Source organism: Pundamilia nyererei, unplaced genomic scaffold (assembly GCF_000239375.1).
Source record: "Pundamilia nyererei isolate P.nyererei 1_Seehausen unplaced genomic scaffold, PunNye1.0 scaffold00106, whole genome shotgun sequence".
NCBI classification, from domain to species: domain Eukaryota; kingdom Metazoa; phylum Chordata; class Actinopteri; order Cichliformes; family Cichlidae; genus Pundamilia; species Pundamilia nyererei.
The window spans coordinates 1,720,978-1,742,237 of NW_005187507.1; the positions used below are offsets into that span (position 1 = coordinate 1,720,978).

The 21,260-nt window shown below is 42.0% G+C and overlaps 1 protein-coding gene across 2 annotated transcripts in view; it reads left to right on the forward strand.

The window, feature by feature from the left end:
• Positions 1–339: 339 nt before the first annotated feature.
• The window catches only part of nckap5l (NCK-associated protein 5-like), a 57,711-nt gene continuing 36,790 nt past the window's right edge, over positions 340–21,260 (forward strand). The window contains exon 1 of one of the 2 annotated variants that reach the window (XM_005741031.2): positions 340–537. Coding sequence is in view for 1 of the 2 variants with exons in the window: in XM_005741030.1 (XP_005741087.1) it covers positions 988–1,015 (28 nt within the window). In the remaining variant the exon portion in view is untranslated. Of the gene's footprint in view, positions 538–587; positions 1,016–21,260 lie in introns of those variants that run through there. The other variant, XM_005741030.1, reaches the window with a different exon arrangement.

Sequence of the window (21,260 nt, forward strand, 5' to 3'; positions counted from 1 at the left end):
AGTCCAGTTTTAGCTCCATACACTCACCCTACCTCTTTTTGTCATGCGGTTGTATTATTTCTAGTTGTTTGGGTTAAATTGCCTTGAAGCCTGAGTGCTGTATCAGGTTTTCAGCTGTTTGTGTGTTAACTTTAAAAATGTCACTCTTTCAACCACAAATTATTTTTTGATGGATTTCTTGGTCGTGTCCATATCGGTGGTGCCTGCAGGAGTATTTTAAGGCACGGCAAACCACACATACGGGGCAGATTTTTTTTTTAAGTATATAGCGAAGTTATGTTTGGCAACGTGGGACAGCCTCCGAAAGAAGGGAAAAAAAGTGGGGCGGGTAATGAAATTTCATACAATGACATCACTTTTCCTCCAACCCAAACACTTAAACGGCGAGGCAGAGGAGGAGAGCGGCCGCTGCTGGGGGAGCAGGACACCGCCGCAAAAATGAGCCCAAGGTAGAGATTTTAAAGAAAAGAAGAAAAAATAGTATAGTTTTATCTTTACCGGACATGGCAACACAGCGGCAGTTTCCATCCAAATGAGGTGAGTTTTTCAAAAACGGAAAAACGCCGTTTCATGTGCTGAAATGCTCGGCTGGCCGATGGGTTCGCAGGAATACCGACACTGATCCGTTTGCATGCGCTTCATTGTTTTAACATCACCGGGCATGTAAAGGTTGCGCCGATTCACAGCTGAAAATGTTGATTTGCTGCTGCGGGCTGCTTCAGCCTTAAACGCTGCGGCGTTTTTCCTGCGTTTTCTTCGTTTGTGGGAGAAACGCAAGGGCGTAACAGCGCGCTTACCCGTGGCGGAGGGGACCCATTTCGGCGCAGGGTTTGGGTTTGAAGGGCCTGTCCCCAAGAAAAGGGGCCAAAAAAGAAGGAAAAACCTGGAGGCTTTCCCAAGCTCAGATCTGGTTTGGTTCAGCTGCGTTACGCGGGAGCTGAAATACATCCTGTCGCCGTTTGAGCCTCGAAAACCTGAAAAGGGAACATGGAAAAGGAACTGTCATCCGAGTCCTGTAAGTGCGGCTCGTTTTTCATTTGTCATCTCGCAGCGATGCAGAGAAAAGGCAGTTTATAATGGAAATAAACTGCGCTTCATTAGTGTGGGCTTTGTCAGAGATTCAGGCTGTGAGTGGAGGCTGACGCTGCACAAACCAGGATTTTTAAATCAAGAATAAATCAGCCTCACAGTGATGTTCGTGAATGAATTAATGTGTCTGCAGCATGGATGCGAGGAGGGATGAGCCACCCTTTTTTTATGTGAAGTTCAGATCATTTTTAAGGAGGAGAGCTGTTGGTTTGATTATTTTACCAGCCGAATTGAGCTCCAGTTCCTCTTAAAATGTGTCTTTCACCGTGCAGACTAGAGGAATTTTAACTTCAGCTGGTCTGCGCTGACCTCCAGTCTGAATTGATATGTGTGCATGTATGAATATGATGAGTTTGGAAAACCACCAGAGTCCCGCTTAACAACAGAATGCGCAATGCCAAGCAGTCAGTCTTTAATAGGGAGATATTTTGTGTTCCACGGGTCATTTTATCATTTTTAAACACTTACCCAAAGTTCAGGACTCGCTGTGTCTAATTAAAAAATAATTAAATCATTTCTTTTACACTAGGGGTAAAAAAGACAATCCCCACATTTCAGTGATTGTAATCAGCCAACTAATCCTGGCAGATCTGCTTGTCTAGGAGAAGTCTGAAAATGTTTTGAGGAATTAAAAGTGATCATTTTCGGAATAAGTGCATTTAAAACAGGTTAAACATTGCAATAGTTGGTAGTTGTGCTGATAAAATGAAAATGCAACCAAGCAGGTCATAAACTGCAGATGTGAAAAGTCACACAGGGGTGGATAACCTTTCTCTAATTAACACATGAAACAAACAGAAATGCCATATTTTCATCAGATCTTCTGACGTTTGATGTTTGCCTGCTGCTTTCTGAATTAAACATGACATTCACAAAGCAGAAGTCGAACCTTCATGAATCTGCATTTGATTTTGCAGATTTGGTGAAAACTTTGTTTTGATCATTTTGTAGGACGGCTGGTCAGGCCTTGTTAGGCTATAGATAACAAGAACGCTGATGCTTTTTGTCTTTGTTTCTTTGTCTGTTTACAACTTTTAAAAAGAAACCTAATCTAGTCATCTGGAAAATATCATTGCCCTTGTTGGCTTTCATAATCCAACTGTCAACAAACTGATTTTCATCAACATGGCATTAAACCAGTGCAGGGTTTATTTTCATTACAACAGTTTTATTTAGAAAATATTAGAAAATGACGTAAAGCTGGCAACAGTAGCTGTCACTGTCACTCAAGGCTCATTTATAAACTCAGACTATATGTTAAAGCAGGACATAGCTTCCGTGTAATCTATACTACAGTTACAGTAGGGATAACGGTGGTTAGGGACCGCGGCACAATCTTGCTGCCTTTGAAATGGTTGCTCCAAAGATAGGGACCAGGTCAGCGGCCCCTCGCATTCACTCGCCATCTTAAATAAAGCTCATTTTTTGAATAGAATGGGGACAAGTTTCAGTTGCATGCAGTCTTTTAGTGATAGTACAGCAACTGACTGTGACAAAGCAGCAAAAATCACAAGGGTCTCCATCTGTCGAAACGTTGTCTACAAAGCTTCCAGGTGGCCTCTGTGCAACCAGCTGGTCTGTACAACTTCCTCCCTCTTCACAAGGTTGTTGCCACTCTAACGGCAACTTGTGGAGTGCCAATGACTGCAGTTCCTGAAATCACAATTTGAAGCTGCCTCTCAAAAACGCTCTCATGTTAAAACCTTATAGAAGAAATAAAGTTGGTCTCTGTGGACAGTTTTTCGCACTTCGTAGCAACACCATGGGCTGAACTGTTTTATAACTTACCTGTATGGATACTGGAGTCTGGGGCGTGGCTCCTTGGAGATGACTGGTGTCTGCTAGGTTTGTGCTCACATACATTGGAGCTCACTGTGATGCAAAACATCCTATAAGTTTGTGATTCGATTTAGGTGAGTGAAATTCTGGTATTTTATCAGTAGTTGGCAGATATGTGAATGCAGCTAATATGAAATCAGTGGATGATGCCCCAGTGGGGCACCTGGACTTTATCGGATGTATCGGTGAAGCTTCGAGTTTTGGCTGTCACTGTTTTAGCTTTATGGAACTAGACGTGATACATACATTGGGGCTACTTTTAGTGCTCTTTTTGGCTATAATGGGAACCATAATTTATAATATGAACATCATGTTGTTCTTTAAGACTAGAATCTAGCGCCTAAGACCAGAAAAGTCTTTACTATTGAGATTCGTGGAAACCAAACAGACATGCAGTGATTTCTTGATTTATTTTTGGGATTCTTATTAAGATTTCCTAAAGCCTGATGTGATGTCATTGAATTTTTTCAATCACAAAAGACAAAGTAAAGTACAAACTGGAGAATTTTGGACCTTTTCTCTGCTGGCTATTAAAATATGTTTTCATATTGTTTTTCTCCTGTTTAAGTTCTGATAGTTCAACTCGTCAGTGAAAGCAACAAATTGCATGCATCCATGTCACCCAGCACAACAACAGCTTATCACCATCTGCTGGTTCGTGTTAACAAAGCTGCATTTTACTAACTGTGATACCTTCCACATTTTCTGAATGGGGTGGATTGTTTCTTGTTTGTTTTCACCTTGTGGGGAATTTTATAGGTTATAAAACATGTGCCAGCAATCTTAACAAGTTGTAGGGCCGTTCTGCGATTACACGAGAGTTAAAACATCTTAGAAATTGCTGTGCAGCTATTAAAGAGTCCTCATTGTTGGAGGAAAAACATCAGTTTTAATGATCTGTGCCTGTTGGTTCAAGGCCAGATATACGCTCATGCTGTTTCCTTTGTCTCATGGTTTTCTGAAGAAGGACCAAGCTTTAGGTCAGAAGAAACGAGGACGCAAGCATTGTTTGAACCATGCTGAATTATAGGCTTGCAGAGATGGCTGGAATTCAGGCTGTAAAATATTAAAGTTTCACTGAAGATCTGCAATGAAACGCTCGATGAATCTTTTAGTGTTTGCAGGCTGCTTTTACCTGATTTTTGCTTTGAGAAGAAATGACGTACGCTCGGTTCCTCGTCCAGATTGTCTGCTTTTGTAATGATGTAGTTTGTTGTTTTTGGCAGTCGCAGACAAACACCATATATCATGTAAGAAATCCGCTCTGACCGCATGGCACAAAGGACCTAGAAACGGTTACATCATATTTTAAACACAGTGACTGATTAGTTCCCAGAAAAATTGTTTGAGACAAGGATTTGAGGTCACTCAGTTAAACCTTTTGATACTTTAAAGATGTATTTCTAAGAGCTCTTTGTGAACTTCAGAACATCTGCAGTGCGGTGCTGGGAAATCTTTCATTAATTGAAAGGTTACTTTGACTTGTACATAAACTGTATGTTGCCATGGTGACGTCAACCATTGCTTAGTGAAGCTCCATCTTGAAAGCTTGACTTGAGCATTTTGACTGTCACCATATCGATATTTTTGAAATCGAAAGTGACAAGCAAAGGGTGGAGTGGGACTCCGCGTGCTTATAGGTATTATCATGTCATAACATATAACATCACATTCGAGTCCTTTCTGACTCTAATGGGGAACAGACTTCATGAAATCCATCAGGAAAGTGTTTACTGAGCCCATAGAAGGCAGCAGAAGGGCTCATTTTCTCATAGACATGTTTTTGCAAGCAGAACAGTGGCCCCCTGCAGGTCATCACGAGGAATACAGATTTAAAACATCCATCTTTCATGTACAATCTATCAACGTCTACTAGCCATGTACTGTAAGCTTTGGCAAACCAACCACACCTGCAGAAGCTTGCCAAGACCAACAGAAAAGACAGAAACGCCTCGAGGAACACAACAAAGATCCCGAAGCCTCCAGATTCTCTAGATAACAATCGAATCAAGTATCTGCAGGATGAGACAAGCTCAAACCATGAGAGTCATCTGCCAGCGTCGCCATGCCAGGCACCAGAGAAGACTCCCAGAGGTCCCCGGTCCCTCAATGGACCGAGGGCATTACAAGAAAAGGCATTTTTTCATATTCGGTACATTTCAATAGATTCCCTCTCATATGAAAGCACATAGTTGTGATTGACATCTAGTCTTGTTTGAAAAATATTTCCAAAATAAAAGCTTTGGTAATGCTGTATGTGGAAAAGAGTTCACCAACATTTATCGACACTATTAATTGTCTGTTAGATGTCGTTGCATGCGTTTTATTCATTCACTGGAATAATCAGATCAACATTTCATGGTTGAAGTTGGCGTTCTGATTGGACCTCTACTGTACGTGAGAACAGCATGAACATCTGGATGTCTAAGGAGCGTTTTTTTGTGGTTTTGACTACGGGAATAATGTTTGTTTGCAGGTTTTACCTGGTGAAGTTTACACTGGATCACATTTATGTTTGTTTTTCAGAACTATCTGACAGCGGTCGTCTTTGACTTTACAGATTTGTAGAGTAGCATCTAATCTCTCTGCACCTTCAAATGTTTAATGGTTTGACATCGAGGTCCATTACTGCCCCCACTGACTCTACAAGCCCATTAACTACTTATAGATGCTGCTAATTACAACAGAAAGCAACAGTCAGTAACCACTTGTCTGCTTTTTGTTGTTATTATTATTATTTAATAAATAGTCAAATATTTGAAAAACCACGACCATCCCTACAACACAGTATTAGATTTCTGTAGTTTCCGGTCATCATGGTGTCATCTGAAGCACCATTAGAGAACTCCCAGTATGGATTTTCCTTTTTTTTTTAGCTTAGGTGCTAAACATAAGTCTCATTATAGTAAGTAAATCTTTAAAAAATCAATAAATATACATATATTTATCAAAAAAATGTAACTGCAGGATACATCATGCCTCCTGCTTTCAAGCAAAATCTATTCTTGCTGCTTTAATCTGAAGATTGCACCATAATTGCCTGCCGATGCCAAAAAGGCCTACTTGCAGGATCACAGGATCTTAAGTACAGATTTAAAGTGAGCTCAGAGAAACTTCAGCAGATGTTTGGGAAAACATCTGCACAACAGTGAGCAAACCACCTCTCTGTTTGTGTGGAAGATGGATTTATATCACACCACAGCAGCGAGGCGTGCAGAGCTGTAAATGTGAAAGTCTACCTTTGCTAACTGGGTGGAATTACTGGCATGTGTTTGTTTGAGTCACGTAACTGGAAGAATTTAAACACGAGGCTGGGAGGATTTCAGAACAAGAAGGCCTGAATGTGTCACATTTGGAACAATATTTGGTGAGGGACATGCAGCGCAGGTCATTTTATCAGCAGTTCTTCCTGATAAAATGACCTCAGAGCATGAGAGTATTATGGGGCTGCTGTGCGGAGAAATGTGGTTCCACTCTGCGCTCGCAAGATCACATTTACGGTTTGTGTGCCTGTGTTTGAGCTCGATTGAAGTTTTGCGAGCGCTCCATCCCGATGCAACTTTGAGATAGCCGCATTACATCATGAGAAGCCAAGCCAGTGACATATTCAAGTGTAATGGGCAGTATAAGTGCTCGCCCGCTCTGTTCGCCTCTAATTGTCCACAGATGTTCTGCACGCCTTTGTGTGCCACAGCTTGTTGCAGCCGGCTTCGCGCAGACGCCACATACGTTGTTCAGGCTTTATTGCAGAGGGGGAAACGTGGCATGGAGTAAGTGTTTAATTTGGCTGCTGGTTCTAGTAACTGGTTTCAGTTATTAAAAACTTTATTAGCGGTTGCAATCCGCTGGGATTGAGCTGAGATGAAACGATTAGGCGACCCAAACTGTTCGTTTATGGACAGAAAATTAATCGGCAACAATTTTGATAAATGAGTAAAGCAACAAGAAAGGGAGTCAGATGTGGATTTATTTATTTATTTTACTGCAAACTGTAAGCGACTAATAAAATGTTAATTATTGCAGAAAATTCATCAGCAGCTACTTTGATAATCTGGCAACCCATCAGCTTAGCCTCTGGGGGTAAGAGCGTATAAAAGATGGAGGCAACCACCATGTTGGCACCCATTTGTCTCTGATTTGGGCCACTGCCTGATGCTTTTCTGAATCCAAAAGAGTGCCAACGTTTTTAGCTGAAGCTGCAGTTAAGGTTGATCTAACTGTAACTGACTTATTTTTTTAGACTTTCCATCTTCTAGTCGTTGCTTACTGAAGCAGATAAATTAAAGAAGCCTGCCAGACATTAGATGGTTTCAAAACTGCACTTTTGTCACATTCAGACCCTCCTTTGCTCTCCACATGGACTTTTTACTGTCTCGCAACTAAAACCTGCTCAGATACGATTCATCAAAACATTTCATACTGTAAAAAAAAAAAACTAGGAACAGAAACCAGAAAACTACAGATGTAGTTTGAAGAACAAAGTTTATCATTTGAGGCTGGGCACTGTGATTTTTGGAGGGAACTGAACTTTCTGGTTTGACAGATGGTAACTGTGTCTGGATTTCTTGTTGTTTATTAATAGCTTTAAGTGGTTTCAGTGGTGTGAAGAGTTTGTGCTTTTTTGTATTTTCAATTAAGGCTAAATTAAGTATTTGTCAGACAAATATTTGAAGACGTCCTCTTGAAGGAGTTTGTGGCTCTGGTGGCAGCAGGTTGTCCTCTAAAGTGTTCTTTGGGCCGGTCACTGCAAGCCAGTGTGTTTCTGATGGCAGGCCAGTGCCTTATGGCAACTGAGCTATGGTTAAAAATCCCTATAAAAACACAGCAGACCAGGGAAACTGTTACCAATTCATAATTCAAAAAGTAGTCAAGAGATTAAAGGATCATTTATAAAGAGAAATATTACTCATGATTTCAAAGTTCAGCACAAGCAGTAAAGCCACCAAGAATGATTAATTATATGACCTTTGTAAATACTGCTGTTTTGTCAAAACTAATGGAGTCTTGCAGATGCACACACACGGTGTCCTTTGGTGTTCGGGGTTATAGCACGGCTTCAGCGTAATTTATCGCCCCGCAAATGTATCCGTCTGCGTACGCGTTTCCGTTTGGACAGCAAACTGAGAGAGATTTTCACCCACCGCAAATGAGTTTCCATGCAGTCCTCCAAAATCCCAATGGCATGTCGCTGGACATGGATTAAGTATACGGCCCTCGAATGCCGACCGGTTGACGAGTGGACCAAAACAGGGAAGGGTGTGACAGCCGCGTTCACCAGGAATGGGACAAGTGTGACAAAAACATTAAGCATGAAAAGAACAGACAGCGTCTGCCGACACTAAATTGTTTTTGACACATTGTTTCACTTCAGATCTTTGTATCAGATAACTTTGCTCTTCTCCACGGCTGCCTGACAGACCAACATGTGACACAACCGGTCTGTGGGCTACAAGCGGGAGTAGCCCACAGACCGGTGGTACTGCATATTTGTGACTCTGTCCCAATATAACGCCGCTGTCTGCAGGTAGACGGGCAGTCCCTGACTGCCCACAGACTGCCTTCACGCTAACCCTGCTCAAACAAGCATCAGATGTCACTTCCTACTCAGCACATAGCTTGTAAAGGACAGCTTGCATTACATTTCAAATCACTGGACATGACTCATTCCTATATGTAACATTAACATTGTGAAAGTGTGTATTTGAACCCAAAACACAATCTGTGTTTGTCTTGACAAAGCAGCGAGTGAAAGTTAAAGCAGGAAGTGAGTGAAAACAAACCGCAACAAAGTCCCTGCTGGGATAAAAACTGTCATCTGCAGGCTAACAAACTGACTCCACCACCACCACCACCCATCCAGCCTTTGACCACAGAATGCAAACTTTGATGCTGTTTAAAAGAGGACCGATATATCTTGGTATCAAGGGACTCACTCCAAAAGGCCCCCATCCATTTATTTTCTTTTGTGCCTTATCTGGGTCGCAGATAAGGCACAAAAGAAGACCTCACTTTCCCCAGCCACCCCCTGTAGCCCCCCAGAGGATACAGAGACATTCCCAAACTAGCTGAGATGGAGAAATTAAGTCCCCGGGGTGTCCTGGGTCTGCCTCTGATGTCTCCTCCTGGTTGAACATTCCTCCTGGTCGCCTCAGCTACTGACAAAATGACAGTACTGGATCCTGAGAAGGTAAAGGTTTTTTTCTGGTGTTTAAAATGTTGGAGAAAAAAGTTGAGGAAAAATGTTCCTTCCAATTTTCAAGGTTAAAAGTGACACCACCAAACGCGAGTTAACCAAAAACAAAGAAATGTGGGACACTCGAACCAGACTGTTTGTTTTTGTTTACATTTTGTTAAAAATACTATATTATACTGTAAACATAACTAATAACACGAAAAACTATAATAGGATCTCGCCTGGTGAGGCGAGGAGGAAGTGCAGGTCAGCTTTAGGAGTAGTTTACAATAAACAAATAAAAAGAAGCTCTTTTTGAAAGACAGAGAGCAGTTCGACATAATTCTTCATTTTCTGACTTATTTGTGATCCAGAGGTTGTCTTACAAACGTAGTGAGTGGCCATCGGGTAGAGGAAGTAAAGCTGTTAATGGAGAAGAAATATCAGCTAAGTCTGTGAATGAGTCATCGGAAATCTTCGGCTTGTGCGATGATACGAGATGGTATTAAAGTTTGTTGGGTCGCAGAAAATGTTTTGATCGTCGTTTGTCAGGACTTTCCGAATTTGGCGATCGCTGCTAATCTATAAAGTCAAACAATTGAAACGAGAGAAAATGGAACTAAAAATGGATTCATGTAAATGTTAAAAAACAACAACTGGAGCACAATGTAAGACACAACGTGTGCTAAACACAGCCGGGCTGAGTTTACAGCGGATCCTCTGCTCGACAGATGTGTCGTGTTGTACAAAATTATTGCACGAGGTATAAAAGATTTCCTGTGTCTGATACAGGATACAGCAACACAGTTCCTGATTGGCTAATCTGCAGTACAAACCGTCAAGTGACTGAGTGACCCCAGATGTGTATTTATACATGCTAGTGTGATTATATTTAGATCCAACTGCTGAAAAATCACCAGAATCCTAATGAAGTCATTCTTTAAAATACTATTTCTAGTTGTGATCCCATTTACTTAAGTCTATAAAATATTTTTGTTGATCAAGGGGGCAGAAAAATGCAGTTTCTGCCAATCAAGTCAAGTGGCTTTATTGTCATTCCAACCATGTGCAGTGGTACAGAACACAGTGAAACGAGACAACGTTCCTCCAAGATCTATGCTACGTATGACATATAACAGACAATCAACACAGGACTACATAAAGTGCAATGTGCAGAAATTGCAAAAAAACCCAAAACAAAGACACAACAGTGCAATAGAAATGTGCGAAAGACTGAGTATTGTGCAAAAAGTCACTTTGTGTATGAAGGGGTGTGTGTATGAGATTCTGCATCCTTACAGATTGAGGTGTGCATTTTATTCTACTTTTCTAATAGATAGACTCTTTATTCTCGCTTGTGAGATCAATGTTGCGTTACAGCGTGAAAATAAAACAGCCCGCAATAAATAAACAACACGGTTAAAGTAAAAGCATCCCGGGTGCTTAGTGACGGTCTTATACTGCGAGAGAGCGCAAAACTGTTACATATGAAACACTGATGGTAAAACAACGTAAATAAAAATGAGGTTATGTTAAAGAAGACCGAAAAGTTAGACTTAGGTTGTGGAAGAGATTGGAGCAAATTGCATTAATAAATCATATGTGTCTTATAAATCTGAGAAACAGATGCAAGAAGGTGTGACACAAACATGTGTGGATCACTGCACTATCATGTTTTACAGCTAACAGAACTAGAGCAGCGAGATTTACTGCCTCAGAAGCCTCGAGGCAGATACTTAATGACCAAACCGATAATGAAAACAACTCAAATGATGAAGATTTTGCATTAAAAAAAGATTTAAAACCATTAATAACTATAATTCTGAATATCTGCCACGGGTAGTGGAAATGGAATAACATGATGAACAACAGTGCAGCCATTAAATCGTCATAAGTGACCATACTGTGATTTTTTTTTTTTTCTAAAAGTCACTAAAATATCTCGGTTGCTTGAGCGTTAACGAACTAATCCTTTCGGCCTCAGAGCTGACATGACTTTGGTAGATAACATGTGGTTCAACGGACCTTTCAGACATTCAAGGTCAGTCAGGCTGTGAAATATCAGTTTATTAGGTGGTTGTTCGCATCTTTAAGTGGGAGGAAAGAGCAACGGGTAATAATTTAATCGATTTGAAGTCTGGTAGGGGTTTGCAGACAGGTCAGAGCCTCCCGCAGTCGTCCTATCTCCTCCGTATCCCCCCCACCTCCTCTTCGTGCTTTGAAGATAGGCTGGGCTGGGGCTGGGCCTTGCTCCTTATCAGCTATCAGTTCAGCCATTTATCACCCCACTGTCTGATGCATGCAGGTAGTGTAGTTACCATGGTTATACACCAAAGGCACTCCTGCATTAGCATAGCAAATATTCATCAGCTGCCTACAGAGTCGGCGCAGTAAGACGGAGCTCACAGCAGGAGGCGGGACTGACGGGGAGCTCTGCAAGGCATCATCATCCTCATCCCAACTGTTTCCACGCTCACAGCGCAAACACTCACATCAAAGGAGTTATCTCCCCCTGCATTGTTTCCCCCAAAGCCCTTTGTTTACTCCCCCCTGAACCCCCGCCACCTCAACACGAAGCTTATTCTGCTTATTTGTGTGCACATCACAGAGAATATCAGCCAAATGAGTCACAAGCAGCCAGCCTGAGGCCCTGACCTCGTGTTCTCCATCTTCGCGCAAACTGCACCGGAGCCTGCTGTGTCAAATGTGGCCTCTAAAATATGCATGATTGAACGTGCTCGAGGAATGCTAATAGAGCTCCCACCAAATGCAGAGGCCACCCTACGGAGGAATCTGCGGTCGTGCAAACATCGAAGCTGGCAAAACACCACTTTAGCCGCCGCAGCTGTAACAAACATTAGATTCATCCGTCCGGCCAGAGAAAATATGGCTTGGAATGAAGTTTTAATCAATTCGCGAGCTAACCGGGTCCCCACCACGTCCTGCCTTGCCAAAAAAACAAGAGGATTAAATGGCCACATTTTGTTTAGTTTTGGACGGAGGAACAACCTTGTAAGATTCCTCTCTCAGATTTACACTTGGAGTCGTGACCCGTGATGACTCTGCGGTTAAAGAATAGCGACAGAGGGAGATTTTCTTTTTAATTCAGCCTGCCTTGAACAGTGTGTCTTTGTGCACTGCTGCAGTTCATTTTCATTTGTCTTAAAATAAGTTGCTATTGAGGAGATTTATGCACCCCCACCTTACTCCTTCAATCCCTCTCCCCCCCTTCCCTCCGCTCGCCTCCCACAAGGTGCTTGGCGAGCCGCTTCTGCAGCTTCAGTGTTTTCAGAATCTCATGAGCTTCCTGTTTCAAAAACCTCGCCCATCAGCTCCAGTCGTACAGCTTTAAAAACATCTTCCCATCGAGACTGTTTGTCAGAGAGATATAGAGCACTTTTCCCCCCCTTTGGAGCTCAAACAAAGCTCTCCCTCCATATGTAACCCTCCATATAGTCTGTACCATAAATAGGTCTTCTTCTTGGCCAGAACTTGGGAAAAGGATGTGGATGATGATGACGACGATGATGATTACTAAGGCTGAATCCTGGTTGAGTTTGAGCTGCTGCGGCTGGCAAGCAGATGTGGCCAAATTTGCAGAAAATGTCCATGTTGCGCTCCATCTTTTCTCTGGTGTTGCTGTTTGTTTGTTTTTTTCGCACTCTGGATCTTCTTTGGGTTATCAGCCTTCACCGAGCTAAACGTCTGGATGACTGCTATCTCTGTTTGAAATGAGGCAGAGTAGTTAATTACAAGCTAATCCCCAACTGCAGCATCAGATAGAGAATTTAATATGGTAGGGGATGAAATGATGATCCCCATGAGGATATATAGATACTGCAGCAGGAAGGCCTTACTTAGAGCAACGTGAAATATATAAGATGAACCCAAACAACTGGAACAGACTAATATGTTGCAAATAGCTGATAAAACATGGTTACTGCATTTTATAGAGTTTTTATGTGCATTTTTAACACAGTCGGGAGCCTGCCTTAAGACAAATTCAGTGGCTCTAACCAAAGTGTTGTATTTGTCAATAGAAAGAGGTAAAAGATCGCAAAATCAGTATAAAGATTATCCAAGTTACCTCTGAATATTCTCCTTCTTGGCCAAAACTACAAGCTGAAAATCTTATAAAGTGGAAAACACCAGAGTGCTAAAAGTTCCCAAAAACTTTGGGGGTAAAACATTTTGATCTATGGTTTGTTTGCTGGAAAATCCGAAAGAAGGTTTGGCTGCTTTTTAGGAAAGTAAAAGAAAACAGAGGTTAAAAACTGAGGGGAAACAACTTTTACTAATGTAACTACCTTGGTGTAAATTTGGTCTTTGACTCAGTAAGAGGAGTTACCTGTTTTTAGCCTTGTAATATGGGTGCCAATACAAAAAGCTGGCTGAGTGTAGACGTGGATATTTCGCTAAGCTTTTACGTAAAAGCCCCTGTGGTGGAATGGCGCACATAGGTGACTTGCTAAATCCTGACTTAATCCCAAATTTAGCTGGATAAGTCGCTAATCTTTGTGCCAGAGCTGGTTTCACCTGTTTCAGAGTGGCCTCGTTGCAGCTCTCTAAACTGGACGCTGTAGCAGCCTTTGTCCTGGATCGGCTCGTCTGGCGTCAGCAGCATGTCTTGTTCTAGCTTCACATTTTTTCCAGGCATGTCAGGGTTCAGCAGTTTGATGTGAAAATGAGTCACCGAAGACCTGTAGTAAAGGCTTTTGCTGACACACATGGAAATGTGGTGCAGCGGTGGACGAAGTGCAGCCGTTCCTCTGGCTGCAGAGCTCGTCGTCTGGTTGGCAGAGGACGGCACCTCTCTGCGGAGTATTTACAGCGGTACGAAACCTGCCTTTACAGGGGCCACAACAAATGGTTTTCATTACCGGGTTTTTATGATCGCAGAAATGGACTGCGGAGCATACTTTGAATCTTTTCACATGTGAGCGATTTATTAAGGTCACCGTCTGGAATCAGACTAAGCTGCTTTAAAGTTTACACAGGGAAACGAGGCTGCACCTGAACATTTTCTTTTAATTGATTATTCTCATGGTTATATAATCATGATTTGGTCTTTAAAAGCTTTAAAAAAAGCAAATTGTTACAATTACAGTTGCTTAAAGAACAACTTAAAAATGCAAAGGTAATCATTGATGTCATTAAAAGTGAGGAGGCATTGGAGAAGCCGAAACACATTACTACTGACTGGCTTTTAATACTGATTAAAAAAAGGCTTTTGTCTGCTTTGGTTTGTCAATAGATTTATCTGAAGGTCAAAGTGATAACAATGCTACAAAGAGCTGTTCTTGCAAAGGCAGATGTTACAATGTTTCAGATTTTTAAAGTAGTGCTGTCAGCGTTAATCTAGATTAACGCAGGTCGCCCCATGCATCGGGCTGCACGGCGCTAACGCATTAACAAGCTAAGCGCGCTCACGTGTTGCAGCCCCACGCATGGGGCGATCTGCGTTAACTTGTTAACGGAGATTTGCCGCGTTAATGCGGTTGCGACGTTAACGTCATTTTAATTAGATTAACGCTGACAGCACTACTTTAAAAAGAAGGGTTTTCATCAAGAGAAAGAGAATGAATTTGCATAAGTAAAAATAATTGTAGCCACAATTATGTTTCTTAAAGATTATGTATATTAAAATGATTTTCAACAGGGCAAATAAACCTGCACATTGCCTTGGTGGAGGCATATTTAAGGAATATTTAGGAGATTCTTGTGTCCTTTTCTTTATTTTCTGTCTTGTATATGAGGAGTGATCAAAAAATAAATGCGACAAACCTTCTCTGATTAAAATTTGGATGATCTCATGTTTACAGTCCTGTTGTTAGACATGTTAAGGCAGCTTCCTGACTTGATGCTATTTTTAGTTTGCTCCCTGGAACCTCTGAACGCTTAAATGTGTGCTATCGTTTCCGTGTCCACGAACCTGCCTGGGTCTGGTTGATGTGCATTTCATCATCAGACGGATCGGATTTTTTTTTAATGTTTTTATAACCACTCAGACAATTCTGCAGACACACAAAACTACAATGCACGCTTAAAGCACCCTTAGTCGGATTTCAAATATCTATAACTGGAACGAAGAACTCCCTTGTGGTGTCTGCAGCTGAGTATAAACCCAGCGCTACGCTGTAAGCTCTACGATTTCACTGTAGACCTGAAAGTTATACCGGGACCACCATCACATCATATTTGGCTACCTGCACCTTCATCCACTTCGCAAATGTTAAAATCGATTTGAAGGCTTACCATTTGACACACTGTGGGTGGTCCTGTGCCCAGTGCTAATGGAGCTTCATGCAATGAGAAAAAAGGATTTCCCCGACACTCCTTCCAAATGTCAACGGAGCAGCCAGATTTTTTTCCAGTTTTTACATTGTGTAGGAGCAGTCTCACCTCCTATATTGTTTCAGTGTTGGATGAAGATATTAAACATGGTGAAAGTTTCCAATAAGGGGCAGCCAATCAGAAAAAAGTTGTCCTAAAGCGAGAGGAGCTGAAACGCCTTGTTTCAGGCAGAAGATGAAGTGAGTAGCTCTAACAAGGCCCAGTTTAAGATGAACAGGGATTATTTTAAAGTTTGAATTATGCAAAGATAGTCTGGTCTAGGGCCTGTCGCCCCGTTTCACTGATTGGCAGCAGCTTGGTGTAATGCACCCCTTAAATACGCATAATTATTTCTCTCTTTTATTACATGTAGAAAATGCGTCTTTTACAGCTTGCTTTCTAGATTTCGTCTCAAAAGCACGATTTTTAGTTAACCAAGAAAAGCATCACATTTTTGCGTACGAGAAGCTTAAATAGAGAATATTTTACTTTGTTTGATCTTAAAATTACTGAAGCTGTTTCCATAGAGAGTTGCTGACTGATTGATGCCGCTGAGTCTGTGCTCTCTGTAAGCCATTTCTGCTGCACAGCAAACACCATCAGCCAGGCAGACCACAGCCAGCCGGTGATGATGGCTCGCCGGTTACAACTCCTGACTTCCTAATGAGGTCCGACTAAGCCGAAGCTTCATGCAAATTAACACTAAGGTTTTTTTTTATAGCCCCAGCTGTAGACCCCGCACATCCCGGTGTCACATTTCATGTCGGTGGATTAGCACTCCATCCTCACTTGGGGCTGCGCACATTACATTAAACTGTCTGCCTCTCAATGGGCGTTTGTACCCCACGGCTCTGATTTACAGCTCTTATTCAGACAGTTGCTTCTTTTTGCCCAACCACAAATGGCAGCGATGGACCATCTGCTAAAAAAATGTGCCAGATGTTTTCTCAATGAATCTAATAGAACATGAAGGAAAATCACGATTTAGCAGAGCCCACGGCGATGTCTTGAAACTGCTTCTTTTAACCAACAGTCCAAAAACAAACAGTTGGTTTAAAATCTGAGAAATCTGAGTAAAGGAAAAAAAGTCTCTCCGCAGGAACCGTGGTATCATCTTAACAAAAAAGTTAGAAACAAACAAATTATGCCATCTTTGCATTTTTAGCAAAGATGTTTTTATCTAGCTGTTTTTGGACTAGTAAATGGCAAAAAGGAGAACACTCTCAACCACTTTTTCTTTCAACTTCACAGGTAAAATATTTAAAGGTTTGATTTTATAGGAAGGGCGATTTCTGTGGATTTTTTTTATTATCAAAAAGATCTGGTGGCTTTATAAGCACAGTGAAACTTTTTAAACACTCATTCAATGGAACAAATGCACGCCTCATATTTCAGCAGTCAGGAATTCAATAACATTGTGATGTCACAACAGTAGGCACTGCTTACTCTCAAAGATCTCGACTACGATAAACTACACCAAACCTTCCGTTACTGGTAGGAAGACACGCTTCCCATGTGAAGAATTCCCACCCCCTACTTTTGAGCTATAGCCGTACATTTGGAAAGCCGCACAGCTTAAATGTTTAAATATCCAAACTGTGAAACACTGTAACACTGTGTTTGAAAAAGGGCTAAGTTTGTAATTATTATTAAAATAAACGAGCATTTTTGGTTGTGTTTTCAAAGAGTACACAAGTAAATTGTGGTCTGTACAATTTAATGAGGCTCTTGATTAACCCCTTAGCAGTCCAATTAGTCCCCTAAACCATCCAATGTACCGTGGGCGGTACGTCCGACTGCTAACAGGTTAAATAAGTATTATCCACTCATTAAATGAGCTTGTTGTGGCTCAGACAGACTCGTTCAACTGCTTGTTAACACAGTCTTTAAATCACATGGCAGCATTTAGTGCATTTAGGCATGTTGATGTGGTCGAGACGACCCGCTGAAGTTCAAACTGGGCATCAAAGGGATTTCAGTGACTTTGAGTGTGTCATAGTTGTCGGTCTGAATATTTCAGAACCAGCTGATTGTCCTTGAAAAAAAATGCCACGTTGATGTCAGAGGTTAGAGGATAACGGTCAGACTGCTTGGAGCTGATAGGAAGGCAACAGTTAATCCATAAAACCACTTGTTACAACCACAGTACGCAGAAGAGCATCTATGAAGGAACAATATGTCGAACCTTGAAGCAGATGGACTACAGCAGCAGAGGATCTCACACGAGGCCACTCTTATCAGCTAAGAACAGGAAACTGAGGCCACGGTTTACAACGCACACCATTAGAAGATGTTTCCTGATCTAATGAGTCTCTTGTTCCTGCTGCAACATTTTGATCTTTGGGTCAGAATTTGGCAGAAACTACGGTGGCCCTGAGAGGCCAAACGGACTGCAACTTAAGAAAACACGGGCAATAAGAAAAACGGTGCAAAAGCACACGAAACACAAAGGAAATAGGAAAAACGACAATGGAAATAAGGAAAAACAGATTTCCAAAAGCACAAGGGAAGTGTTTCTGGGGAGACAATAACCTGACGGGTTCCCTTCCCTTGTGCCAGTTGAGACCAGTTCCAGGAACCAAAATATGCTAAGAATTGCGCTGGGAGACACTTAAAAGAAGTGAAGGATCTATCGGTTCTGTGAGGAAAGAAAAGATGAGAAGTGTGTTAGCATAACTATTAGCCTAAAAATCCGTCATCAGTATTATATGAATCATGATAAAACATGCCTACCATGTTTTGGGTTCCTGCAACTGGTCCGTTGGGTTATTGGGTTATTTTTCCTATTTCTGTTGTGTTTTGGGGCGATCGTGGCTCAAGAGTTGGCAGTTCGTCTTGTAATCGGAAGGTTGCTGGTTTGAGCCCCGGCTCGGACAGTTGGTCGTTGTGTCCTTGGGCAAGACACTTCACCTATCGCCTACTGGTGTTGGCCAGAGGGGCCGATGGCGCGATATGGCAGCCTCGCTTCTGTCAGTCTGCCCCGGGGCAGCTGTGGCTACAACTGTGGCTGCCTCCACCAGTGTGTGAATGTGAGAGTGAATGAATAGTGGCATTGTAAAGCGCTTTGAGGGTCTCGAAAAGCGCTATATAAATGCAATCCATTATTATTTGTGTGCTTTTGCAGCATTTTTCTTATCGCTGGTGTTTTCTTAAGTTGCAGTCCGTTTGGCCTCTCAGGGCCACCGTAAGAAACAGCATGAAAACATGGATCCGTCCCGTCCTTAGTACAAACTGAGCTTTATTTACGTGCCACAGCCTACCTGAATATTCCCGTTCTCACCGCAGCGTGCCCATCTCCTGATGGCTGCTTCCAGCAGGATCATCACAAACTGATTTGAAGGCAGAATGAGTTCATTATACTCAAAATGGCCTCGTCGGTCACCAGATCTCACTGTAGATACTTCTGCATAAGTATCTCTGTCTTCTGGCTCAGATTCTGGTTTCAGTGTGTAAGTTTTTTGTTAGCAACTGACAGTTATTAGAGAGCTCCGCCAAACTCAAAGAGTTATGATAAGTCACCAGAGGTTGTTAGTGTCATTTGTGGCCTGGGGACCAAAAGGAAAGGGACTGCACTGTTCTGAGAGGGGCGTCATCAGCACCGACATAAAAGCTCAGGCTGTAACTGGGCTGAAACCGAGGGTATAAAAGCATGAAAAAATAATTTCTTCTGATTAAACTTTAAAGACACATTCTGGTGTTATGGAAAAGAAGGTTTAAATCACTTGTTTTTCCCCAACAACAGTCCAAAAATATTTGCGTTTTAGAAACATGCAGCAAATCCTCTAAAGTGACAACTTAAAATGAGGAAGTGTTTCATGTTTCTGCTTTGGAAAAAAAAAAGTTTCCTTTTAACAGACAACTTTTGTTCAGTTATCGCTCAAAAGAGTCTTTATGCTGGAAAATAGTGTGGTTAATATTCAAATATAATGATTAACTGTGTTGGTGGCACAAAATTGTAATTTGTGAGCAAATAGAAATGACCTCATCAGCTGCTCTTCTTTGTTCTTGCAATGAATTCTCTGTCTTTCCTGGAGAAAACAAAACATTTGATGACATTTCAACAGTTTTAAGCTCAAACTATGAACGTGTAGAGAGCAACTGTCAGATTAAGTAATTAAAGCAATAATCATTAGCTGATGCCCTAAATGTTTCTGTGGATCATTGATTAGTCGACCGTTTGTTTCACTTCCTGTCTGGATGGTTTGTTTGCTGCTGTTCTTTGTTTTGGGGGTTGGGGGGGTTTCTATGTCATCTTATGTAATCAGCACATGAAGAGCTGCAAGTGTGCGAACGGCGTGTTTGAGACAGAGCTGTCAGACGGCGCCGTGACACTGTCACAGGTCACGTCTCATGTGTTGTTTGCATTGAATTTGAAGTCGACCACATGACCGTTGCCAGGATGCCTCCAGGAGATGTTCTTCCCCTCGAGTTTCCTTCCATTAAGATGCATTTCTATCACCCTTTGGCTCATGGTTTTTGGTACCATTGAGTTCCTCTGAGCCGCTGCTGAAGATCCTCACTCGAGGGGTAGAGTGGATGGCGGAGGGGGGTTACAATAGGCCTTTTATGTTGTGAGTTATCCTCATTCCCTTGTGTTAGCTTCGGGGTAACATGTGACCAGCCCTCATTCAGGTCATGTCGGCGCTCTCAGTCTTTGACCCTCTTAGAAGGGAAGCTACTCCCTCAATGTCCCATTCATCCCATACAGATGTCTGTGTGTGTTAATGCCTGACACAGCAGCGTTATGACAAACCCCTGACAGCCCTTCATTCAGCTTTTTCAAGTGACATGTTAACTGCTGATGCGCAGCGCTGCGGGTTGACAAGCTTAGGTTTTTTTGTGCACAAGTGCCACAAAGATGCGTTATGTACTGTGTGAGCTGCATGTGGCAGTTAACCATAGACCTGTGTTATTTTTATCAAGTATATTAATAAAACATTGCTGATACAGAAACCCTGAAACCCATAGTGTGAAAGGGGAAGCATCTGAATCGTTCAAGAATCTTCTTGCTATAATCTGAACGAATGTGCAGGGATTACTAACATTAGTATGTTCAATAAAACATCTGTATATCTTATGTTCGGTTATATTCGAGTGCCTGTTCAGGTGTCTCTGTGTTGCCTTCATTTAAAGTTGCCTTCTCAAACATTTGCAAAAACGGTCGTTCAGTCGGCAACATGAAGCATCAAGTAGTCGTAAGTGCATGTTTGGAAAAATTTGACTGTGACTTCCTATCACCCACCTTTTCCTCCACCGGAGATATCAAAGAGGGCACCTGACTTCCCTCTGAGCTCGATATGGTAGTGCTAACACTGCTCTGTCAGACCTCCACAGGTAGCGTGACTGCAGCACTCTCACAGCTGCTGACAAAAAGTATCTCTACACATTAAAAATATCTTAAGGCTTAAGTGGCTCCAGGGTGGTGGGCATGTGCCAAATTTACCTGCACATTTATCAGTTTATGCCTTGCTTTTATTTTGAAAGTCCAGTCGTTTCTAGCCATCTAGATGCAGTCCTTCCTGTCAAGTATACCAGCTTATTCACTGATCGGGCTGCTGTTTCTCTTCCTGTGACTGGACATACTCAAACTCCTCTGGTGACAGGACTGTTCTGCTCTTTAGATGATCTTCAAGCTTTAGGTCCACACTTCTGGCTAACCGCAACACCACGCAAGTTCTCCACCTGCTGAGGCAACAAAGCAGAGCATTGGGTTAGAGCCTTTTAAAGTTAAGTCTCCCTTTGTGTGTCCATGATTTTCTTTTCCAATTTTTATCCGGTTGTCTCACAAGCAGTGTTGGTCAAGTTACTTGAAAAAATTACTTCCCCC